A 24,384-nucleotide genomic window follows, 5' to 3' on the forward strand; every position below is an offset into this window, starting at 1 on the left:
ACCGCCACTAACGAGATCTACAACTACTGCTGTTGTCTATACTACTACAATGTTGTTGCGTACATCACACAGAACACCAAGTGTTCTTCTCAGACACCTTGTCAAACGATACAATTCATCACCGTCTTCAATTGACTTGTCAAAAAGAGATACCGTGACAATTATCCCTAGTGTCTATGAACTAACCCAAGACAAAGCCCACACCCTGGAAACAGACACTTCTCTCGTATCCTACTTACAGGCACGTCATCTAGTTGAATCAATAACCAGTGATGACTTATACGAAATCACAGAGCCTGATGCTGATGTCAAATTCAAATTGTACTGTGGTGCAGACCCAACGGCCGCCAGTTTGCATTTGGGTAACCTTTTGCCATTGATGATCCTTTTGCATTTCCGATTACGTGGAAATGACGTAGTGGGACTTGTCGGTGGTGCCACCGGTAAGGTTGGTGACCCTAGTGGTCGTGAAACCGAAAGAACTCAAATGGAACGTGCGGAACGAGAAACTAACATTATCAAGATTCAATCGCAATTATCTGGATTCTTAAATAAAGGGATTGAATATGCTAAATCGAGACAATTCCCGCAACACGAAGGTGAAGTTCAAGTGGTTAACAATGCCGATTGGTGGAGTGATATTAAGATGTTGGATTTCTTGGCTGATTACGGCAGGTTTATCCGTATATCTTCCATGCTTGCTCGTGAATCCATCCTGGCTCGTTTGCAGGGACAAGCAGGAATTGGGTTCAATGAATTCACATACCAAATCTTGCAAGCTTATGATTTCTGGCATTTGCACAAGCATCATGGAGTGAACATGCAGGTTGGTGGTAATGACCAATGGGGGAACATCACCGCGGGAATTGACTTGATTTCCCGTCTTCAAAGACAAACTAATTCGGAACCTACTCCAGTTTATGGATTGACTGTGCCTTTATTAACCACTCCACTGGGCCAAAAGTTTGGGAAATCTGCTGGTAATGCCATTTTCATTGATGCGAAATTAACCACACCTTATCAGATGTACCAGTACTTTATAAACGTTCCTGATGACATGGTGGAGAAATTACTCAAGATATTCACCCTTTTACCGTTGTCTGTCATTGAATCAGAAATTATCCCTCGTCATGAACAAGAGCCTGGCATTAGATTAGCCCAGAGAATCCTTGCTAGAGAAGTAGTTGATTTAATCCATGGGGTAGGTGTGGGTGATGAAATGGCATACATCACTGGCTTCTTGTATCCAACCCCAGACCAACCCTTCAATGATGTCGTGTCTGCTGACAAATTGATTGAAACGTTCAAGAAATCGGGGATTTTAAAGACATTCAAGTTGTCCGATTTTGAAAACATTGACGACATAAAGTTAAGTTCGGTTTTGGCTAAAGTTACGGGAAATTCTCGTCGTGAAATCAAGAACTTGATCAAATCAGGTGGGGTCTATTTAGGTTTGGAAAGAGATCAATTTGAAGATCCTGATGATGTGGTGTTGTTTGACAGAGAAAATCATTTGATTGAAGGGAAGTTGTTGTTAGTGAGATTGGGGAAACAAAAGTACTTTGTTGTGGAATTTACTGAGTGAGAATTTTGTATGTAAATAGATAATAAACAATATCACCGTATTAATATGTACCTTCTTCTGAAGTTTGTTTGGGTGTTTTTCTGGCAAGATAAACATTTTGTAAAAGAAACAAGGGGGGGGGATCACCTAAACTCTAACTTTGATCTTTCAAACAAATATCACCAAGTTAACACAGAATTAAATCCTTCAATCTGCTCGGTGATAGCAAGTCCCTCTTGTGCCACATTTAACTCTGGCTCATCACGCGGAGCTAGCGTTTACTAGATCAAGAACCCTCGGTATAAACGGCTCCATTGTTCCTTTGGATTCGGCACAGCCTTGTGGAGCACAAAACCCGAGCCTTAATCCCGAAATGGCAGCAACCAGAAAAAAAAAATTATAAATACACAGGAGATCCCTTTTTCGTTAAACAAAACTGGTGATTTGTAATCCAATTGATCATGTCTTCATTCCACGACTTAGCTCCAAAAGATGCCAAGGGTGAACCATACCCATTCTCCCAACTTAAGGGCAAAGTTGTCCTCATTGTCAATGTTGCTTCCAAATGTGGATTCACTCCTCAATACAAACAATTAGAAGAACTTAACCAAAAATATAAAGACAAGGATGTGCAAATATTAGGATTCCCATGTAATCAATTCGGAGGACAAGAACCAGGATCTAATGAACAAATCGCTGAATTCTGTAGTTTGAACTATGGTGTTAGTTTCCCCGTGTTAGACAAGATTGAAGTCAATGGTAAGAATACTGACCCTGTGTATGAATTCCTCAAGTCTAAGAAATCTGGAGTGTTGGGATTGAATAGAATTAAATGGAACTTTGAAAAGTTCTTGGTTGATCAAGATGGTAATGTCATTGAAAGATTCAGTTCTTTGACCAAGCCTTTGGACATTGCTCCAAGAATTGATGCTTTGTTAGCTAAGAAGTAGATGTTTATATAAATTATGCTATTGAGTACTTCTGTAGTGACAGTCTTTATTTGTTCTCTAAATAATTAAATGTTGACTTGCTAGGCTAATCTTCTGAGCCTTGGCAATATACACAAATCTACAAAGTTGTAGATTGTTCGGTTTTTGACCATGAAATTTCATCAACCTAGTCTATAAACATATAACTATATCCGTTTATATCGATACATAAAACACAGCTTCGATGCTTAACTTAGATGGGGGGTTATCTGTAGGGCAAAATCAACTAAAACAATATGCTTTGGTAGTAAATTTTAAAGTTACCACTTTGGCATGGATGTTCATGAATTGATGCATATAACTAGTCCTTCTTTCTATTGTTCAATCAATTACTAATCAGTAACTAGCAAAAGCCCTGAACAGTTTATTCAGGGAATAAGTACTTTTTTTATAATTATCTCTACGAATTTCAATAAGAAGTTACTCACTGAGAATGTATTTGCAAGTTTCCAAACCTATTGTAAAAATATAGTTTACTTTTTATCTTTCCTAGAATAGAATCTGATAGAAATGTATCTCAGAGCTAGGATTTCACTGGTACTTTGAAGTATTACTGTCCTAAATAAGTAGGACTGTAAAATCATAGTTTATGGAACAAAAAAAAATAGTTACTAAAACCACTATTTCATTCTAAGAGGAGAGGAATGTATAATACACGCTTAAACAATTGTGTATATCTTGGCCAATGGCAGTGATTGTGCACTAAATCTCATCCAAGTCAACATAATTATATTTCTAATCTGTCTAATAAAATGTCGAGTAGTTAAACCACCCCACTAGATAAAACCAAGCACGATCTTTAGGATTATTTTCTAGCAAAAATATTTCTTCCTGATAAGAATAATTCATTAATATCCTCTTCCTGAATAGCTGTATTATAATCTACCATAGTTAGTATGTATGAATGTGATATTTTTGGACATTTTTTTTCGCTTAACTCATATCCTTGTATTTTTTGCAACCTAAAACATTTATGTAAATGATTGTTGTCATTTTCCAACGAGGAAACTCCATCCAGTCCCTACAAACTTCTAGGAAACTACAAAGTTCTCAATCCATCTCAACAAACAAATAATAAACTACATTTTATTGGAATGGATACACCGCTGAAAGCACAAACTAAATCCCTTCACACAAATATGGCTAAGCACGATGTAAAACGTGTCCCGGAAGGGAACCTTCAAAATCTTGCTGATATTAGTGTAAGTGCATGGACTAGTACCTCTACTACTTCTGTGACTACTGTGTGTACTGCTACTAGCGCTAATACTGCTACTTCTACTGCTACCGTTGCTGTTTCTGCTGATGGTACTGCTACAGTCACTGTCACTACTAATGATGGTGCTAGTGCAACTGCAAGTGCAAGGGCAAATGCTAGTGCTACTGCTGCTGCTACTGCTCATGCTACAGATATTAACAGTGCTAGTGCTGCTGTTGCTGCTACTGCTGCTGCTAGTGCTAGTGCTAGTGCTGCTGCTAGTGCTTCTGCTAGTGCTGCTGCTAGTGCTGCTGCTACTAATTATGCTACTGCTGCTGCAACTACTGCTGCTACTGCTATTGCTTCTACCCCTATTGATCCTACTGCTACTTCTGCTGCTGCTGGCGAAGCTGCTGGTGCTGCTATTGATGCTTCTATTGATGCTTCTATTGATGCTGCTATTAATGCTGTTGATCCTACTACTATTGTTCCCTCTATTTCTGTTACTTGTGCTCCTACTGTTTCTCCTACCGTTTCTTCTGCTTTTTCTGTTACTACTACTGTTACTACTTCTGCTAATGTTGCACCTGGATCATCTCCTTATGAAAGACAAGGCAATCTTAATCCTAAATGTGATGAAAGTCACGACCTAGGTAATACTGAAACATTTACTACGGCTGAAGAGTTCATGCAAAAATTATATACTGAACTTGATCATATTGTCTGCTTGAGAAACGTTTTGACTATCGAAAGAATCAATACATTCTTGGATTGGCTTGATAAGAAAACTGGTAATTAAGCTTTTACTAGGGTTTGACTTGGTACTTTAATTAGTCACTCAGAGGAAAACAAAAGATTCAAACAGATTTCAGTAGATTTTGCTTTTAAAAGATTGCTGGTTAAGATATTGCGATTATTAAATTTTTTGGAGGATACTGCGATTGAGAATATTAGCTTATTTCCAGTTTTATCGATGTTGTTATTTGTTTGGGGCATCAGTCAAATTTTTCAAGGAAGTATTACTCCTCTTGTTGTGGTGTCCTTTATTAAACATATTTTTCAAATTGGAGATGGTTCATAAATTTACAGAATAGCTATAAAAACACATATATGTGAAACGACATATCCCTATATAATTGACACTATATAAAATAGATATTTCTAAAACTTTAAAAGTATCTTCGTGACAAGTATATTCAACTCTTATTCGTTCAGCGGTTCAAAATATTCGAATAAAACGTCAAGACTAGTCGTTAATTCTTCAACTAAACCTAACCTTTCAGCTTCTGCAAACAACAAGACAATGAAAGCTTTACCAAAATTAAGATAAGCCTCTCTTCTTTCGGTCTCATTCAGGTTTGGTGTAGGATCAACTTCAGGGAAGTCACTTGCATGTTCGCTGTTATCTTTGTCAGTCTTTTTCGGGATATTCAAGACTGCTGCAATATTTTCATCTGTTGTGAAATGTTGCAACTTTGTAAAAAAATCTGATCCAAGAGCAAGCAATTCAATTTGCTGTTCATTCAATGTACTTAATAAATCCTGAACGGTTTTATTAGTGAAGTGCTCTTCGCTATATTTTGGATTAGGTTTATCGCTAGAATCAGTAATATCAGCATCATTGGTGTTCAGCCGATCACCAGAGTTGGCAGAAGTATCACCAGCATTAGCAGAAGTATCACCAGCATCAGTGCTTGCACTAAATGCTAAAGTAGTGTCGGAAAAGCTGGTGGTATCTACAGAATTGTGGGTGTAGGGTCCTTCTCTTCCAGTCTCTTTATTTTGACCTTTTAAATGTTTGTCAGACATATCTAGTAGCACTTTAATTGATCTTATGAGAGTCGAGGCTGGATCTATAGGCTAAACTTATATTATGCAATGGTGTGTTAGCAGGTGCGTTTTGCTATTTACAATCGCCCATTGAATCTGCTGAAGCTTACTTTTAACTATATGTACATTATACGTAAACGATATTACCAATATTCTTTGTAGATTTTGTTTTGAATTCGGAGTACTAAAACGACGGAATTATCTCCCATACTAGAAGAATCGGCGCGTAAGTCAAGTAGTTTAAATTTGAAAGGGGTTTGCTGTCATCTGCATGCAAAATAATGTTGAGTGAATTTATGATTTCGTCTATATGTATTGTTTTCACCGTTATACGGTTGCGTTGTAGGGAACAATTTAGGGGATGAACCATGCACTACTGGGAATCTCAAGAAATATTTACAAACATCATGTTGACTACCAAAGGGGGGTTCTAGTTACACCATTGGTTATAAAATAATTGTGGTGTGGTCTAGTCAGTAGTTTTGATTGCTCTTGCATATCTAATCTGGTCAGATTTAACTATTTCAGGGGTATCTACGGTTCTATTACATTGATATAATAATTGAATGATCTGATATTGTAATCACTAGATGTTGCTACCAACTGATCCATCAAGAGATAAGCGCGGTATCGGAGCAAGCAAAAACAAAAATTACCAGATCTGTACGATAGATTTAAAATGGTCGTTAAGAGTAACCCAACTTCTGAAAGTTAAAAATATTTAATTTTTATTTTTAAACGCAAAAAGGGATAATCAGATCAATTATACAAATAGGTCATTAGGGATTAATTATCAGGCATTTAAGATATATGAGCAAAACAAGAAAAAAAAATCGACAATTGACAAGAAATCCTTTGAGTAATTATTTGTTGTCATGAAATTGGCATTCGACTGATTATGCTCACTGCTGGGATACTAACCATTGAAATGTTTGAAATCTTGCTGTCTAGATTACCAAAGGGGGAGATTATGGTTATGGCACCGGGTATACAAAAAAAAACAGTGGTGGTGGTGGTGGCGGCGGCCGGGCTAACCGTAGTGGTGTTACTTTTATTTTATTTCATTTTTTTTTTTTTAATTTTTAGCAGTTTCAGGTTTATTTTTTTTGTTGGGGGAATCTTGCACCCTCAGGCCGGAAACGGAAAGAGTATTATTTTTTTTTTCCTTCTTTTGGCGTGGTTAACAATCAGTTGAATGTGCCTCGGTAGATTCATGCATAAATCCATTGAGCCGTTTGCTTATCTCTAGCAGATAGGTGCCACAATTGTACAAAGATATGCAAAATATAGTTATCACTAGTATCAACCTAAAACTAGGTCGGTTTTGGTAAAGTTAATTGAGCAAACATCGACATAGCCCAGAATGAAAATGCATACGAGGACAAGTAATATTCTTGTATGCAGTTGAATTCTCTAGTGTGGAGAAATCTTGTGCCCCCCGGAAAACGGTGATTGTATTTATTTGCTGCAAAAGCACACGACTTTCGCTTTTCTTTTTCTTCGGATTAACCCCTCTAGGGAAAAAGCCATGGTAACACCACGGCATTCCCGTAAAAGAGATTTCACGGCTAATTACCTTTAGGAGGGGGGTGTGTGTAATGTGGATAATGGGTTGTGTGCAAGTTATCAGTTGTCAATTGCTGAAAACATTGTTAAAATATAAGGGGATATAGTAAAAGGTTTGTAAAAGTCTTTGATGGTACTGAAAAAGGACAAAAGTTTAAATTGATTTCCGTCTTATCTAACTTCACGTGATGGCTACTCCTATTTCGATTTTTTTTTTTTTTTTTGTTTAGATTATCATTCTTTTCTTTTTTCTTTTGTTTTCCTTTCCTTTCTTTTTGTTTCTTTGATTTCTATGACGCTAGCGCTAATCGCACTTTACCCCTAAGTTTTTTATTTCTATATAAGAACTTTGGCTTTTTCCTGGTCGTCTATTTTTAATTAATCCTACACGTCACTCAGTTTAATGCATTTGTAGATTTATATCTTCACCCAACCTATATTGATATCACACCCCAGTAGACATACTTGAGTTAGTACTAGTGTTCCTACTCACATTTATTACACTTCATACCCTATTCCCATCCATACAACCAATTACCACCACAATTACCACCACATTCATTTTATCTTAATTTTTTTTTTTATTATTTTAGATTTTCTGTAATATAGTTTTCTTACATTCATACAACTACTAGCCAGTAGTCAAAACAAAACATCTATACTGGCGTTACATCCTTCCATTTGCATATATTTATAATTAGAGAGATATCAAAATATTTAAGGAAAGATAGTTCTTGTGGAAATGTCTAAAAGTTACCAACTTTACGAAACCAATCAAATTGATTTGAATGGTAAATACAGATTTGTCAAGCATATTCAAAATGGATCATTTGGAAAAGTGTCGTTGGCCAAGGATATAGCGACCGATGCATTGGTCTCAGTAAAGTCCATGAAAAAGACTAGAAAATCCATTGATATAGCAGAAAATGAAGTTATGATGTTGCAAAAATTGAATCATCCTAATATTTGTCAATTGTTGGATTCATTTGAATTTCATGATGTTGTTGAGAACCAAGATTATATTATCCTTGTATTGGAATACTGTTCCCGTGGGGATTTGTACGATTTAATCCATGAACATTGTTTGACCGATTATGACATTATGACTCTTGCCAATCAAATCGGTGATGCAATTCAATACAGTCATTCCCAGGGGGTTTACCATCGTGATATTAAACCAGAAAACATCTTGATTGATAATGAAGGACAATTTAAGTTGTGTGATTGGGGGTTGGCTACCAATGTCAGATTTAATGATGAATTTGGTGTTGGTACCGAGAAATATATGGCACCGGAATGTTTGTTGAAGAATGAAAGTTTTACCAGTAGTTCTAGCAGTGATCAAAATCCAGTAGATCAACAATATTTGTTTGATAACTACGACTGTAAATATGCTGATTATTGGTCCTTTGGTATTACTATTCTTTCAAGCATCTTTGGAACCAGTCCATTTAAATCTGGCAAGAATAAGTCCATAACTTGTGATTATAACTTTAAGAATTTTGTTCATTTGAACAAATCTCACATTTTGTATGATATCTATCCAAGTATGAACTTTTCTTGTTTTGAGATGATTATGAATTTGTTACGTATGGGTAATGATGAAGACGAATTGGAAATTGTCAAGGAAAAGATTGCCCTGAGAAGTATTGATAGGTTTCTTGATGATATGAATGAAACTTGGAAGTTTGGATTTGTTGAAGAAGTTTTATTTGATATGGAGGATGAAGATGATGATTTTAATGTTAAAGATGAAGAATCTCATGCAACTGCTATTACCACCACCACAGTTGCCACGACTACCATGGGTACCTCCAGTGACAACTCAACCAAGGTTGTCGACACGGTTCGATCAGATTCTAGTAGTCATGAAATCAGTGAGTCTAACCTTGCAGTTATCAATTACGATAGAGCTGATTTGGACCACACCACTACTAAATTGCCATCGTTGATTCAATCTTCATACCAATCTAGCAAATCATGGTGTGATATTATTGACAATGATGACTATACTGTTGAGTATGAATTGGCCGGATTTGAAGGATTACATTTATCTGACAAGAAGAAGGAGAAAGTTACAATTGTAGAACAGGAGATATGGGATGAGTCTGTTGTTTATTAGAAGGAGTAAAAGTCGGTCTTTTTTTTTAATATTATGTTTACTTCTTTTGGGATTATTTTGATTATGTTGTATGAAATTTTATGACTTTTGTTTGCATATAGGAATTGGTTTTGTTTTTGAGTGTTGGCCTCGTTGGTTAATTTATTGCACTTGTTATTATAGCACTTTCATTTTTATTTAATTTTTATAAAACAATATTTAATGAACATATCATGACTAGAATGAAATGAACTTGTAGAATAGTTGTAGACATATGTAAACCCTGTATCGGCGAAACCCTTTTTTTTTGCGCGAAGGTAAACATTTGGACGAACGGCAAGGCATTTTTTTTTTCTGTACTAATGATTTGATTGTTCCAGAGAAGGTGCTAATCGCGTTACACAAACAGAAGCGATAGGAAAGAACCTGTTCAGGCATTTCCCCAGGCGGTCTCTATCGGGACGGTATTAGTCATGAGGGGTAGCAGTGTTGTAGAATGACATCCTGTTTAAAGTAAAAGTATCGGAACTATATGAAAATTTTTCAGAATAAAAATTAGTTAGCTGATGATGTATACATATATTCCTCCGATGAGAGTTGCTTCAATTTTCAAATCTGTTGCAGGAGGTATCAGCGATTGGACCGACTTGAAAACACATCGATTCAGGCCTGCGCGAATCTTCCGTAGTCCCGAATTCATTTGTAATTAATAAATGTGGGTTTGTGATTCGCCCGGTCACCGGCACCGGTGGCCGCTCTACGCTCTGACTTGTGTGCAGGATAGATGAATCATAATTTTCATTTTGTGTCGCAGTTGTTGAGTTTGAAAAATTTCAAGTCAATGCATATAAAGCATCCCCTTTTCTCCTCATCCAGTTTTGAATTTTTTTTTCCCCTTCCTTCTTTTCTTCATCAAACAACAAGAATTATTAATTATTCAATTGACAATGTCTGCTAGAACTGCTTCTATTCGTATGGCTAGATTAGCCACTGCCAGAGCTTCTGCTCAAATTGCTTCCAAGAGAAGTTTATCTGCCCTTGCTGCTACTGCTATTCGTCGTCCAGTCATTGGTTCAATTGCCAAGACCATGATTGCTTCCCGTGGTGTCAAGACCATCAACTTTGGTGGTACTGAAGAAGTTGTCCACGAACGTTCTGACTGGCCAAGAGAAAAATTGTTGGATTACTTCAAGAACGACACCTTAGCTTTAATCGGTTACGGTTCTCAAGGTTATGGTCAAGGTTTGAACTTGAGAGACAATGGTTTAAATGTTATCATTGGTGTTAGAAAGAACGGTGCTTCTTGGAAGGCTGCTATTGAAGACGGTTGGGTTCCAGGTGAAAACTTGTTCGATGTGACTGAAGCCATTGAACGTGGTACTTATGTCATGAACTTGTTATCCGATGCTGCTCAATCTGAAACTTGGAACACCATCAAGCCATTGATCACTGAAGGTAAGACCTTGTACTTCTCCCACGGTTTCTCTCCAGTCTTCAAGGACTTGACTCACGTTGAACCTCCAACCAATGTTGATGTTATCTTGGTTGCTCCAAAGGGTTCCGGTAGAACTGTTAGATCTTTATTCAAGGAAGGTAGAGGTATTAACTCCTCTTATGCCGTCTGGAACGATGTTTCTGGTAAGGCTGAAGAAAAGGCCATTGCTCTTGCTGTTGCCGTTGGTTCTGGTTACGTCTACCAAACCACTTTTGAACGTGAAGTCAACTCTGATCTTTACGGTGAACGTGGTTGTCTTATGGGTGGTATCCACGGTATGTTCTTGGCTCAATACGAAGTCTTGAGAGAAAACGGTCACACTCCATCTGAAGCTTTCAATGAAACTGTCGAAGAAGCTACTCAATCCTTATACCCATTGATTGGTAAGTACGGTATGGACTACATGTACGATGCTTGTTCTACCACTGCCAGAAGAGGTGCTTTGGATTGGTACCCAAGATTTAAGGATGCCTTGAAGCCAGTCTTTGAAGACTTGTACGAATCTGTTAAGAACGGTTCCGAAACCAAGAGATCCTTGGAATTCAACTCTCAAGCTGACTACCGTGAAAAGTTGGAAGCTGAATTGAAGACCATCAGAGACATGGAAATCTGGAGAGTTGGTAAGGAAGTTAGAAAATTACGTCCAGAAAACAACTAAGCCATTTTTAAATGATCTGATTTTACAAATGTCCTAAGGACACACACACAATATATCTAGTCTACAAAAAAAATGGTCGTGAATGACTGACATTAATATTTATTCAATTCTTATTTTTTTTTTTTGTTAATATAACTTATGGGTTTTTTTTATAGCATTTTATTAGGGGAACTATTATGTTTGTTGAATAAACAATTGTTTCGAAAAGTACTTGTAGTGTTTTTGTATTTTATAATATTTTTCCGCCAAAAAGTTGCAAAATTTTAGTGCAAGTAATAATGACAAGGAGATAAACTTTACTCGTATACTACAATAAACTATAGGTGCATTCTTTTCAGGATAAAAGGAAAATACTGTATTGAGCGGTATATTATAGAGCCTGTCTGGTTTAATTTCAATTACATGTATAGCGTTTATAAGATATACTTGTAATGGGCTAAGCCACATTTCGTATTTCAATCTGTACCCCCCAATTTAATTCAGGAGGACAATGACATATGATGCAAGAACTTTCAATAAAGATAACCTTGAATTATACAATATCTAATAAAATCTCTGCAAGATACTAGAAAATGCTATGTATAAAAAGTTAAAGTTTGAAACCCCAGCCCTAATTGATTACACGTGATTGACTTATTTATTTTATTTTATTTTATTTTATTTTTTTTTGATTCCCCAATATTTTTTGACAAATATTTTCTCGAATTTTTTCTATCGGGTATTGTTACTGGCTGCAGATACCAAAAAACAAATCACAAAGTTAAATGGCTGTAGGTAAGAATAAGAGATTATCCAAGGGTAAGAAAGGTGTAAAGAAGAAGATCATTGATCCATTCACCAAAAAAGATTGGTATGACATCAAAGCACCTACCACATTTGAGAATAGAAATGTCGGTAAAACTTTGATCACGAGACCAACGGGTAGAAGGAGTGTCGCTGGTGGGTTGAAAGGCCGAGTTGTCGATGTATGTTTGGCTGACTTACAAGGAACAGAGGACCATTCGTATCGCAAGATTAAGTTAAGAGTTGATGAAGTTCAAGGTAAGAACTTATTGACTAATTTCCATGGTATGGATTTCACTTCCGATAAAATGAGATCTTTGGTTCGTAAATGGCAAACGTTAATTGAAGCCAATGTCACTGTGAAAACCACTGATGATTACGTGTTGCGGGTTTTCGCAATTGGATTCACCAAAAGACAGGCAAATCAAACAAAAAAGGCAACCTATGCTCAAAGTTCCAAGATTAGAGAAATCAGAAAGAAGATGGTTGATGTTATGAAAAAGGAAGTTTCCAATGTGACATTGGCACAATTGACTTCAAAATTGATTCCTGAAGTTATTGGGCGCGAAATCGAAAAATCAACACAAACAATTTATCCCTTGCAAAATGTTCACATTAGAAAAGTCAAATTGTTGAAACAGCCCAAGTTCGACCTTGGTGCTTTGTTGGCTCTTCATGGAGAAGGTGGTGGTGGTGGCGGCGGCGAAGACAAAGGAAAGAAGGTTAATACTGGATTTAAAGATGTGGTTTTGGAATCTGTTTAAGTGGTGTCTGATATTTATTTTGTTGTGAGCTGGCTCATAATATACTTTCTGTTTAAGTTATGATTTATGGTTTTATGTCTTTCTATATAGTTATATGCACAAGTTTTAAGTAAAGAGTAAGCAATTTGTTCTTAGTGCTTCCTCATTGAAATCAGATCAGAAAGTGTCGTATATCGTATATTCCTTTTTTTTTTTTCTTCTGGGTGGGGACTGAAGATGTCACTATCAGCAAACTTGCTGCCCTTAAACGATACTTCACGACCGACATAAAACTACCTCATTTTGCCTGACCGTATAAATACATCGCGATTTGACGTGCCATTATCAACAAAATTATACGCTAGTAATAGATTATAGAACCACAGATGGCCACAGAAACAATCCTTGAAGAGGAGGACGATGCCTGGTCATATAGCTTCCCGCCTTCAACCGAATCATTGACTGACGTCACCAATCAACAACCGCAATTATACAAATCAAATACTCAGAGGGATGTCTCACCAACAAGACCACAAATAATCAAAAACGGATCAGCAGTCTTGATTGAACCCCATGGTAAATTGAAACAAGTAGATCAAGTAGTCTGCCAAGATTCTGGAAGACTACGATCTACAATCTCATTACAATCTAATGCATTGGCAAAAGCAGCACCGCTTGATCCGTTGACCACCAAGGAAGATGCCAATTCAATAATATCAAAGGAAGGAGCCACACAAGGAAATGAGGAAGATCCTGCTGGCCTCGCTTCCCCTCCCAGATTCCTAAAGGAACTACAGGAATTGGACCAGATCACTACTAATGTCGCCAACAATGTTCCTCTGAGTGCCAAGTCTTTAGAATCTAAGAAGGAAAACACCTTACCCACACCATCTCCCAAGATCATCGCTTATAGGAAATCCAAAAGAACAATAAGCGAAGGAAACTTCGATCTGGTTATAGAATCACCACCGGCCACGCCAACCACTCCTAAATACGATACCAGGCTTTACGTTGATGAAACTTTCCGCGACACTAGTTATAGGTATGCCAGTTTGAAGCGGAATGTTGATTTTCACCTGTTGTTTATAAGATTGGACTTGACTGATCGATTATTAGACGATTATGCGTGTGCCTTAAGTCGAGAGATTCTTTTGCAGGGAAGAATTTACATTAGTGAAAGCTATATTTGTTTCAATTCAAACTTGCTTGGTTGGGTGACTTCACTTGTGTTGACTATGGATGAAATTGTCGGGTTTGAAAAGAGAAGCACTGCTGGGTTGTTTCCTAACGGGATTGGGATCGAAACTAACGATGCAAAGCATGTATTTGCCAGTTTTATATCGAGGGATGCAACATTTGAATTAATGACCACTGTATGGCTGAAAGCAACTGGGAGAAAGAATAAGCTAGAAAGCGAAAAGTCTCAGCTGCAAGATCAAGATCAATGCAAGAACGACGGTGATCAGTCGAGCATTAGAAGTTGTGATTCTCATGCATCTTCGAAGATTGAATCATACATAATGACAATTGATGGTGATGACGAGCCTCGGCTGAAATCTCGCCTTACCGAAGAACAAATTCTTTCATCCGATTTTGAAAGCAGCGACGAAGAAGAGGAAGCTGGGGATGAATCTCTGGTTGCTCTGTCTAAAAAGCAAAAGGTCATTGGAGGAACAAAGATATTGAAACTTAAACCAGACTCTCCGTACGAAAATAATGGCCCAGATAGTCACCTTCCAACATTGGCATCATTTGAAAAGTATCCCACCGAAGTAGAAATCCTTGATGAAGTAATTGACGCTCCCTTAGGAATAGTATTTTCCATATTATTTGGCACCAATACAAAATTCCAAGTTTCATTCCTTGAATCTCATGATGGATCAGAAATATCCCCATTTGACAAATTCACACCTTCGGAACAAGATCCATCCATTTTAGAACGAAAATACACTTATCGACGTGCATTAGGATACTCCATAGGACCAAAGTCTACTCGATGCGAAGCAATTGAAACCATTGAACATTTAGATCTTGCTGATTACGTAATTGTTTTAGTAACTACCACCACTCCGGATGTTCCCCTGGGTGGATCTTTCAAAGTTAAGACCAGATATGCTTTTTCGTGGGCTGCTGATAATAAAACTAGCGTAATGATATCGGTCTATATTGAGTGGACGGGTAAATCCTGGGTCAAGGGAATCATTGAAAAACTGTCAATTTCTGGTCTGACATCAACCATTAAAGAGATGCTTGAGGAATTGAGAAAAGAAATCCAAGAACAGACATACACTGTGGAAGGACCACCAGTAATCAAGGCAGTTACTCCCAAGAAACCTAAGAAGATTAAGACAATTGAACCGAAGGTTTCCATTGCTAAGTTTTCCACTAATGAATTCTTCAAGAACAATATTGTTACTGTATGTTATCTTATCCTTTCATTCTTGATCCTTCTTTTAGTGTTGCAATTGCGTTTGTTTGTGATTGTTAATGAAACAAATGAAATTTCAAGGGCACAATTAATGCTCAATTCCCAATTGACATATGCATTACTGAGATTACAACAGGATAAGAATCGCGACGGTTCCATTGATAAGCAAATCAGGGAAATGAGCAATGACGAAAAGAATCCACTTTGGGAATGGACAGTTAAGAAGTTTGGCAAACAGTTGAGTCCCATTGAGAAGGTTGAATTCTTGACTTATCAATTACAAAATGTATATAAAGATGATGGCAGTGCCAGCCAAGATTACAGTTTTAATGATATCAAGCAAAAGATTCGAAATTTTGAATATCCTGAATTTCTTAATATTGAAAACTTACGCAGAAATATCCAAGATTTATTATAACTTCCTGTTTTATAGAATCAAATTTATTCTCAGCTTTATATATATACACATTAATTATTTACAAGTTAATTTAGCATGTCTCTCATTTATCATTCCATCCGGTGGAATCAGCAAGGGGTCAAGCTATCTACATCATCAGGCGCAAATCTCTCAATAATATCCATATCTTCAATTGTATGGACCAACACCTGAGAGTTGTCATCGGTCAACTCAAAGATAAACAATCCTGATATAACCCTCTCCAACTTCTTATTTTCTTTAGTCAATCCAATCAATGTAGCTGGCAATTTTGTCAATGTAGTAGCAAGTGACACTTTTGAATCGACATGATTCTGATTTAGCAATCTCATAGTATCTAGTTTCGACCAACTGTGTGCCCCCAAGTTTGCCTGTGATGTAGAATGACTCTGCTCATCTTCGCCACCTTCCAAATGATAGCACCCTTCGGGACAAGTAGACCACCTAACGATTATTTTTGTGGTGTCATCGAACATCAGTTGTGCATCAGGGCCAGTGTGAATTCGAATAGACTGGATATGGAGTTTAACCTTGGGGCTCAAGATAATTGAACTTACAAACAACTGAAGTGCTTTACAAGTGGCATAGTACGTAACTGGTCCCTTTAAACTGGGCAAGTAATCCTCGTCAAAATGCAGAGGACAAAATCTAAAGAATATATCGGGGGAAATCAATGATTTGTCCAAAGATTTTTCCAAGATGTTGGGTATTGCTGCCTTCAACGTTTCTATCATTGCTCCTAAATTTGCCTTTTTCTCAAGTTCAAATTTATTGATTTCATCAGGTTTATTGTTGATATTATGTCTTGGTGGAACCGCTGTGAATTTCAGTAGGTTGTTTTGACGGAGGGGAGATTTAGTCATCGTGGTTGATTTATAGGGGGTAGCCAGCGCCAAGGAAGCACCGGTAATTACTGGTTGCTGTCCCATGGAAGTCACACTCAGCTTGGCAACTAATTGTGCATTCCTACTTGACTGCTGAACCAATTTCACCAACGATTCTTTGTGAATCAAGGACATATTACTGCTATTTGGAATAAAACTTGCTCTTACTTATCGGAACTTAAGTAAAGTACCAAAGCAAAAAAAAAAAAGAATTCGATTTAATGCGAATAACAGTGGGGCTAATTATGCCTGAATAAGCAAACAAAAAAAAATTTTAAACTATAAAAAGAAGCAAAACTTTCTAAAGAGTTTCATACAACAATTCATGTAATTTGTATTCTTCATTGGCTTCATCAATATCATGCCAGTTTCCAATGAAATCATCTCCACGAACAATACCAGGTAAGGTCTTACCTCCAGCTTGTCTCTTCCAAATCTTTTTAGCCTCTTCATCGGTACCTAAATCACGATATTCAAATTTAATTCCATTGGCATTTAAAATAGTCACCAATCTATTAGTACGGGGCATTATTTGCATCCCACCAGCTAACGAAGTAAAAAGATAAATTGGTAAAGATTCAAGATGTTTACGGAGTTCTTCTGGCGAGATATCCAAATCGTCCAAATCATCATCGACAACAGGAGATTCCTTTGGTGCTGTTGTTTCAACTTCTGGCTCTTCCTTTGGTTCTGATTCGGCTTCTTTTTCAACAGGGGTTACTTCTAATTCCTTTGACTCGGATTTAACTTCTTTCTCAACTGGGAATGGTTCTTCAGTTTTATTTCCAACTGGAGTGATATCATCTTCCTTCGCGACAGGAGCTACTTCTACTTCTTTTGTCTTAGATTCGGTTTCTTCCTCAACGGCAACATTTTCGTGTTCCTTTTCCTTTTCGGAGTCGGTTGGTTTTTCCACGAGAACCGCTTCTTCTTCTACCTCTTTTGATTCAGGTTCAATGACTTTTTCTGCCTCCTTTGATTCAGGTTCAATGACTTTTTCTGCCTCCTTTGATTCAGGTTCAATGACTTCTTCTACCTCCTTTGATTCAGGTTCAATGACTTCTTCTTTTGCTTTTGGTTCTTCGTCTGTCTTTTCTTCTTTTGTTACTTGTTGTTCTTCCTCCTTCTCTGCTTTTACTTTTTCTTTGTCGTTCTCTTCCTTTGCAGGCTCGTCAATAACTACACTGGGAGGTTCTTTGTCATCATCCAAACCGATTCCACCAACTTTATCCAAAATTTCCTTTTTGCTTTCTTCTTCTTCTTCATTGGCAGGCTTTCCATGCAAGACTTCTTCAACCATAGTATCTAACTCGTCAATCGAAGCATATGGATCATCAGAAATTAACGCTCCCTCTTGTTGCAATTGATGAGGATTAGCATCATTCTTATCATCTAAACTAGGTCCATGGGCAATCTCAGTTGTTCTAGCCCTGGATCTAGATCTCGAGATAGACCGGAGATAATTGGTAGAAGAAGCAGATCTGGCACCATACAAGTTTGAAGTTGGGGGTAAGGCGTTTCTAGGAGAATCTACTTCAAAATTAGTATAGTCTCCGGTAGTAACCAAGGACGGATCACGAGTAATTGGTTTTTCATCATAATTTCCCATTCCAAATTGGGTTGCTGGTGGTGCATTAGCCTTGAAAGTAGATGACTCGGCCTTTAATGCAGCGGCAGCAGCTTCAGCAGCAGCAATGGATTCTCCCATAGTAGGTCTCGAATATCTCGTACGTCTATCTTCTTCTTCTTCTTCTTCTACTTCTCCTTCATAACTTTGAACGGACACTGATTCAGAATCGCCTTCTTCTTTTTCCTTTTGTAATGCCAAATCAGGAGGTAATTCATATTTGGAAGGTTCATCGACATTGGTATTCTTGTAAGAATCCCCACGAGCTAAATGGGGTTTTAAAGACGAGGAAGATCTCGAGCTTGATCTGTTACCAGATCTGGAACCAGGTGGGTTTGCTGATCTTGATCTTGATCTTGGACGGTCAGTGTAAAAAAATGGAGAATGAATTCCTTCTCTGGAAACAGCAACTAAGCCTTCAGTACGCTGAGGTACAGCTTGAGGAGTAGTAATTGACTTTTTGGCGGCTGGTGAAAACCCAGCTGAATGTTCACGTGTACTAGCTTCAGAACGAGGTAATTTATTGTGGTCATATGATTTGACGCTTTCCAACAATTGAGAGTGGTCTTTGATTTCATTTTCCAATTGATATTCAGACAAGTTAGGAGTAGAATAGTTTTCATTCTCATATAATGAATTGCCGGTTGTAGAAGTTGGTTCTTGTTCAGCTCCAGTTACAGCTTCACTAACTTGTACAGGAGAAGATGGGATGCCCGATGCTGTATTTGATTCATTTGATTCCTCCACATCATCTGTTTCCTTAGTTTCTGGTTGTTTTACTTTTTCTGTTTCATCTTTGTCGTCACTATTTTCCTCGTCTGCTTTTTCCTCGATTGGTTCAAACTTAATATCTGGCTTAACAGAACCATCGGTGTCTAAATAATTATCAAAATCTTCTTCAGAGGCCAAAAGAGCACCTTCATTAATCAAATCATCCAATGAAGCACTGATTGATTGACTAAACTTGGAACTAGAACTAGACTTAGCAGTGGAGTGATACTTTTCAGGATGAATGTAGTTGTTATGGATGGAATCATCGGCTGATCGTAAAGAAGAACCCACTAAACTAGGGGCATCTAACTGTTCAGCTTCTTCTAACCTTTCTTCAAAGTCCATAATGTTTCAGGGTTTCAATTGGGGGAATGGTTGTAAAAAAAAATTAAGGGTGGAGGTGATTTTTTTGTTGAGATTTATATTGATTTCATGGGTTGGTTGTTTCCCGTAGATAAGGAAACTTTCCAAAAAAAAAAAAAAAAATAACAGAAACACACTTAGAGATTAAGTTGAAATTTGCCAGTCTATTTCTTTTAATAGTTAACATCTAATTTTACTTTTAGAATTGCTATGCAAAGGTGTTGGTATGTCGAATGCGATAATCCTTGAGCTATAAAATGACTGCGGAATACCTTTCCGCATCCAACAGAATAATAGTTCAACGTGGAAAGGCTAGATTCCCCCATAAAGAGAAAATCACAAGCATGTGTAAACAAACCCCTGTTCGTTTTCTTTTCTATTTAAATATTAGCTTATTGACTTACTTTATTTTTCGGAGATTAGAGTAATGGATTAGCTTCTTCTTTGTTTTCTTGTTTTATATCTCTTTTTATTATAACAAGAAAAGCTGGGGTAACGCACTGTCTCATCAGAGCACACAGACAAAACGTGTGAGACGTAATTCTTCTCTAAAATTCTTGCTATCGATTAGATTATCATCATGAATTGCCCTTCTAGGTATTATTTGGGTGATAGAGCAATATTCCATTTCCTTGTTTATCGATTACCTACTGTCTAATAATGATTGGTCAGGACGACATTCATTATCGTTTAATTAATGTCACGTGAGAGATTTCATAATATATCAATAAAGAGAGAGAGAGAGAGAGATCCCCTCCTACCCCATCCTCGATGCTCTAAAAATAACTCAAGGTTGAAATTACTAGTCATTTATAAACGCTTAGAGAATCGTTGTTAACTCCGACTTTGCCACTGCGTGTTCTATTTTTAATTGAAGTTGATGGTTCAGTGAGCGGTTCCTAAATTTCCCTCATCCGAAATAAACTCCGGAACAGAACATTCTAGATGCGAACTTTGTTCAGGTCGTAATTTCGTGACTAAATCTTAACTTCGGAGCCGATCTACGCTAGTTTCCTAAGCTACGTTTATTACATTACTAAGTTGATTCATTGTAACAAAGACAAAAGGTTTGCCTTTAAAATAGTCATTCATTCCGACGGAAGCGGCTAGATATCTCTCTTCCTTTTAGCCCGGGATTTTCCTGCATATTATATCTTTTTAGTGCACGTTCGCCACCTATAAAATTTTTCATATATATATAGAGAGAACCAAAAACGAGGTTTTCATCTTAGATTTAATTATTTTTAATTACTTTCAAACACATAACATTTATAATTTACAACATGGCTAGACAAAGAAGATCCGCTCCAGCTCCAAGACAACAAACTAGATCTGCTCATACTGCTGCTGCTCCAGCTTATCATGCCCCACCACCACCAGCTGCTGCTGCTGCTCACCCAGCTCAAGCTGCTCAACCAAGACAACCAGGTATGTTTGCCCAAATGGCCTCTACTGCTGCTGGTGTAGCTGTTGGTTCTGCTGTTGGTCACACCATTGGTGCTGGTATAACCGGTATGTTTGGTGGTTCTTCTGCTGCTCCTGCTGAAGCTCCTCAACAACAAGTCGCTCCAATTCAACAACAACAACAATATCAAGAACAAGCTAAGCATTGTGATGCCGATGCCAGAAACTTCACCAGATGTTTAGAAGACAACAGTGGTAACATGCAAATCTGTGATTACTACTTGCAACAATTGAAGGCTTGTCAAGAAGCTTCTAGACAATATTAAACATTTTAATATCTATCATAATAGAAATTTAATAGCATAACCTATAGGTATAACTTACCTTTGTATATATATATAGAAACAAAACATATTTATTGAGTAAAAATAATAAACATTGTTGTATACCTATAAATACAAACTAATGACGGAACAAACTGTAGCTAAAAATAAAATCTATAATCTAAGGGACAGCGACTTCAACTTCTCCTTCGTTCAAAACCAGAATGTCACTATTGTTGATTTCAGGATTTATAGAGGAATAAACGTATTTGTCATGATTGACAGATTTTCCTTTGCCCCTTGCGAAACCTGGGGGATAACGAGCATCGACCGGTTTACTGCCACGATCTTCAATCAATTCAACAGCGTCATCCACTGACACACCAGCATGGACAACATTGGCAGAATTGGCCTCAACTTTAATGGAAGAACTTTGTTCCTTGGAGAACATTTCACGTTCAAATGACTTTAACTTCTCATGAGCAATGTCTTGATTAACGGCATCAGCAGTTAATGGAGGTGCTTTGGGGGTAGCCTCCTTAGGGATGAAGTCATACTTGAACTCCCATTCGTTGATTGACGTTTGGGATGGAAGTCTAAAAGAATCAATCGATGATGAGTCCCCTTTCGTAGAACGAACCACGGTTGTGTGGAGTAATCTGAAACGGTTGATGTTGTTGCTAAATCTGTATGCGGATTGTCTAAGGGAATGTTTGTACATAATAAGATTATTTTATAGTAAATGGAATATGGGGAGAAAATGAATAGAAAGGAAGCTACAAAGAAAAGGAAACAAGAGAAATCATACTAAAAGTTAAAGTTGTAGCACACATTTCAGCAAGCAAAAATAAGGGGAACAGAGAATTCCAAGTGTACAATTAAGTGGTGGGGGGGCGGAGAGAACAAATTTAGGTAATGCCAATTTCACGTCATAGGCAAATAATATTTCTAAACCGGAAAAATGGAATTAATTTTAATTTTTTTCTGTGCTTGCCAAGCACGTGATGCGGAAATCTCGGTAATTATTGCAACATATTTATTTAAATAACTAGAATCATGTTCTATATAAATCATACTTGTAGTCAGAACAAGATTTACTTCTTCAATAGGTTGTTGAGATACTGGCTTGGAGGTCTCTGACCCCTACCAGTTGAGTCATCATAACCGTCATAGAATCTATCGGTACCATAGCGTTCGTAATCATAGTATGGCTGTTCAAAAGTTTCGCTCATCATCATTTGGTTTTCAGATCCGTAATACAGATCAGGAGCATAAGAACTTCTTCCGAATGTTGCTGACTGATTGAATTGTGAACTGTTATAAGGTTTTAAAGACAAAGACGCTGTTGATGAATTATCTGGTAGCCTTTCCATGCTAGTTTTGTAGTACAGGGGGATCTTCCTCTTGTTGTTCGCCAATTCCAAAGTTGGACTAACAAACATGGTGCGACGATTGTCACCAGGTTTCTTTTCTGAAGAAGCTACAGCACCACTACTTACACCGCTAACGCAAATACTAGGAGTATGTGCAGCAACAGCACCGCCTCCTGCACCATGGCCAAATAGAGTGTCCCTGTAACTCCTGCCTTGGCTGAAGGAAGATTCATCGGTATTGACTCTAGTATCACTTGATCCGTACGAAGGTGTGAATCGAGGAGCGCCGTAGTAAAAGGAATCGGGAAAACTGGGGTTGGAATCATTTTGGAAAAATCCCTTTTCTCTCTTGGCTACTCTTCTAGAAGCAAGAGAAATGATTAAACCAATACCAGCAAACAGAACAAAAATAAATCCTAAAACTGCCCCAACAATAATAAATACAATGTTGGTAGGTAAATTGGATTGGTATATGTAAGGATTGGATTTACTAGCAACAGGGATTTGAACGTCATAGCTATAGGTTTTTGGTCTATCCTGAATAGGTGGTAGGTCGGAAATTGGTGGCAACAGTTTATCGGGCAATTTTGGTTTAGTGGTATCCGCCTCATTTTCATCATTATCTGGCTTATTTGGTTTGACCGCGGGTTTGTCGTCTTTTTCTTTGTCGTCTTTATCATCTGGCTTCTTTTCGTCGGGTTTGACCTTGGGAGCTTCTGGCTTGTCATCTTTGCTATCTCCATCTTGATCTTCAGGTTTCTTTTCCTCTGACTTATCATCAGATTTGTCATCTTCTGGCTTCTTATCTTCGGGCTTTTCTTCTTCTGGCTTCTTATCTTCAGGTTTTTCCTCGTCAGGTTTCTTGTCTTCAGGTTTGTTTTCTGTTGGCTTGTTGTCTTCGGGCTTATTATCCTGGGGTTTGTTTTGGTTGGGTTGCGTGTTTGTCTGAGTTTGTTGTGGTTTATTGGTTTGAGTCTGCTGTGGTGTAGTTCGTTGCGGTTGGGTTTGTTGTTGTGTAGTCTGCTGTGGTGTAGTTCTCTGTGGTTGGGTCTGCTGTGGTTGAGTTCGTTGTGGTTGGGTTGTTTGTGCCTGAGTTTTAGTAGGGGTTGGTGCTGCCTGGGCTTGTAATTGTTGTTTTTGTGTCTGTGTTCTCACTTGAGTTTGTTTTACTGTTGTTGGTCGCTGAAATAATGTAGTGGTAGCTCTCTTTTGAAAAGGTTCCAAAACTAATTTGCCCTGTTTCTGTAGTCCTTCAGGTTTTTGAAAGTCAAGAAATTCTGCGTGAATAACAGGATCGGCTGCTTCATTCCTTTCTAACACTTCTATAGCAGATTTTGTTGGTTGGACAAGTGTCACACTTTCACCAGGTGTATCCTTGGATGCTGCAAAGGTAGAGGAAAATTCAGTACTTAAGACAATCAACAACAAAAAGTGTTTCATTTTGTTAAACGAACGTGTTGACAATTACTAGAGCAGAAAGAAAGATGTGATAAAAATAAAAATTAAAAACATTTCCAATAACAGAATTAACTGAGAATCTGGCGAGGTTGAAAGATCCAAGAATTACAACCAGAAATCCCCTATTAAAACATAAATCGATCTAAAAATACTAAAAAAAAAAAAGAAAACGAAAATCCAAAACCTTAATTTGTTTCTGGGTCCAGAGATCCTGACCATGCGGGTACTCTTAAAAGTTCTATTTATAGTTACATTCTAGTGGTGCCTTCGTTATTTATCATTAGCACAAAATGTAAAAATTGATATACGACTTCGAACATAGATCGCGCTAAACTAATATTGTTGTAAGTTTTTGCGTCGCCAGGTGATAGTTGTCAGCCGCGTGTTGCA

General features: G+C 37.5%; 13 protein-coding genes across 13 annotated transcripts; 8 read left to right on the forward strand and 5 right to left on the reverse strand. All coding sequences in view use genetic code 12, as the record gives it.

Moving 5' to 3' along the window:
• Positions 1–4: 4 nt before the first annotated feature.
• Positions 5–1,627, forward strand: SPAPADRAFT_63163 (tyrosine--tRNA ligase; the record flags this gene model as incomplete). Its single annotated transcript, XM_007377223.1, has 1 exon — positions 5–1,627. One exon carries the CDS (start codon positions 50–52, stop codon positions 1,583–1,585), a length of 1,536 nt encoding a protein of 511 aa, XP_007377285.1.
• Positions 1,628–2,017: 390 nt separating this feature from the next.
• Positions 2,018–2,752, forward strand: SPAPADRAFT_63172 (glutathione peroxidase; the record flags this gene model as incomplete). The annotated part of the gene is made up of 1 exon (XM_007377224.1): positions 2,018–2,752. The coding sequence occupies one exon, from the start codon at positions 2,026–2,028 to the stop codon at positions 2,512–2,514; it is 489 nt and encodes a 162-aa protein (XP_007377286.1).
• A 940-nt stretch (positions 2,753–3,692) lies between these two features.
• On the forward strand, positions 3,693–4,752 carry SPAPADRAFT_68431 (uncharacterized protein; the record flags this gene model as incomplete). Its single annotated transcript, XM_007377225.1, has 1 exon — positions 3,693–4,752. The coding sequence occupies one exon, from the start codon at positions 3,693–3,695 to the stop codon at positions 4,548–4,550; it is 858 nt and encodes a 285-aa protein (XP_007377287.1).
• Positions 4,753–4,949: 197 nt separating this feature from the next.
• On the reverse strand, positions 4,950–6,025 carry SPAPADRAFT_68432 (uncharacterized protein; the record flags this gene model as incomplete). The annotated part of the gene is made up of 1 exon (XM_007377226.1): positions 4,950–6,025. The coding sequence occupies one exon, from the start codon at positions 5,558–5,560 to the stop codon at positions 4,955–4,957; it is 606 nt and encodes a 201-aa protein (XP_007377288.1).
• A 2,224-nt stretch (positions 6,026–8,249) lies between these two features.
• SPAPADRAFT_63174 (uncharacterized protein) lies at positions 8,250–9,269 on the forward strand (the record flags this gene model as incomplete). The annotated part of the gene is made up of 1 exon (XM_007377227.1): positions 8,250–9,269. One exon carries the CDS (start codon positions 8,250–8,252, stop codon positions 9,267–9,269), a length of 1,020 nt encoding a protein of 339 aa, XP_007377289.1.
• Positions 9,270–10,158: 889 nt separating this feature from the next.
• ILV5 (ketol-acid reductoisomerase) lies at positions 10,159–11,604 on the forward strand (the record flags this gene model as incomplete). The annotated part of the gene is made up of 1 exon (XM_007377228.1): positions 10,159–11,604. The coding sequence occupies one exon, from the start codon at positions 10,196–10,198 to the stop codon at positions 11,399–11,401; it is 1,206 nt and encodes a 401-aa protein (XP_007377290.1).
• Positions 11,605–12,165: 561 nt separating this feature from the next.
• On the forward strand, positions 12,166–12,948 carry SPAPADRAFT_143639 (40S ribosomal eS1 domain-containing protein; the record flags this gene model as incomplete). Its single annotated transcript, XM_007377229.1, has 1 exon — positions 12,166–12,948. The coding sequence occupies one exon, from the start codon at positions 12,166–12,168 to the stop codon at positions 12,946–12,948; it is 783 nt and encodes a 260-aa protein (XP_007377291.1).
• Positions 12,949–13,313: 365 nt separating this feature from the next.
• Positions 13,314–15,773, forward strand: SPAPADRAFT_143414 (uncharacterized protein; the record flags this gene model as incomplete). The annotated part of the gene is made up of 1 exon (XM_007377230.1): positions 13,314–15,773. One exon carries the CDS (start codon positions 13,314–13,316, stop codon positions 15,771–15,773), a length of 2,460 nt encoding a protein of 819 aa, XP_007377292.1.
• Positions 15,774–15,786: 13 nt separating this feature from the next.
• SPAPADRAFT_63178 (uncharacterized protein) lies at positions 15,787–16,848 on the reverse strand (the record flags this gene model as incomplete). The annotated part of the gene is made up of 1 exon (XM_007377231.1): positions 15,787–16,848. The coding sequence occupies one exon, from the start codon at positions 16,808–16,810 to the stop codon at positions 15,881–15,883; it is 930 nt and encodes a 309-aa protein (XP_007377293.1).
• A 128-nt stretch (positions 16,849–16,976) lies between these two features.
• Positions 16,977–19,418, reverse strand: SPAPADRAFT_52418 (uncharacterized protein; the record flags this gene model as incomplete). Its single annotated transcript, XM_007377232.1, has 1 exon — positions 16,977–19,418. The coding sequence occupies one exon, from the start codon at positions 19,416–19,418 to the stop codon at positions 16,977–16,979; it is 2,442 nt and encodes an 813-aa protein (XP_007377294.1).
• A 1,264-nt stretch (positions 19,419–20,682) lies between these two features.
• SPAPADRAFT_63182 (uncharacterized protein) lies at positions 20,683–21,930 on the forward strand (the record flags this gene model as incomplete). Its single annotated transcript, XM_007377233.1, has 1 exon — positions 20,683–21,930. One exon carries the CDS (start codon positions 20,720–20,722, stop codon positions 21,164–21,166), a length of 447 nt encoding a protein of 148 aa, XP_007377295.1.
• On the reverse strand, positions 21,345–21,884 carry SPAPADRAFT_52420 (uncharacterized protein; the record flags this gene model as incomplete). The annotated part of the gene is made up of 1 exon (XM_007377234.1): positions 21,345–21,884. One exon carries the CDS (start codon positions 21,882–21,884, stop codon positions 21,345–21,347), a length of 540 nt encoding a protein of 179 aa, XP_007377296.1.
• Positions 21,931–22,181: 251 nt separating the features above from the next.
• Positions 22,182–24,138, reverse strand: SPAPADRAFT_68441 (pheromone-regulated protein; the record flags this gene model as incomplete). The annotated part of the gene is made up of 1 exon (XM_007377235.1): positions 22,182–24,138. The coding sequence occupies one exon, from the start codon at positions 23,974–23,976 to the stop codon at positions 22,258–22,260; it is 1,719 nt and encodes a 572-aa protein (XP_007377297.1).
• Positions 24,139–24,384: the final 246 nt, after the last annotated feature.

Source organism: Spathaspora passalidarum, assembly GCF_000223485.1.
Source record: "Spathaspora passalidarum NRRL Y-27907 unplaced genomic scaffold SPAPAscaffold_7, whole genome shotgun sequence".
Lineage (NCBI taxonomy): Eukaryota > Fungi > Ascomycota > Pichiomycetes > Serinales > Debaryomycetaceae > Spathaspora > Spathaspora passalidarum.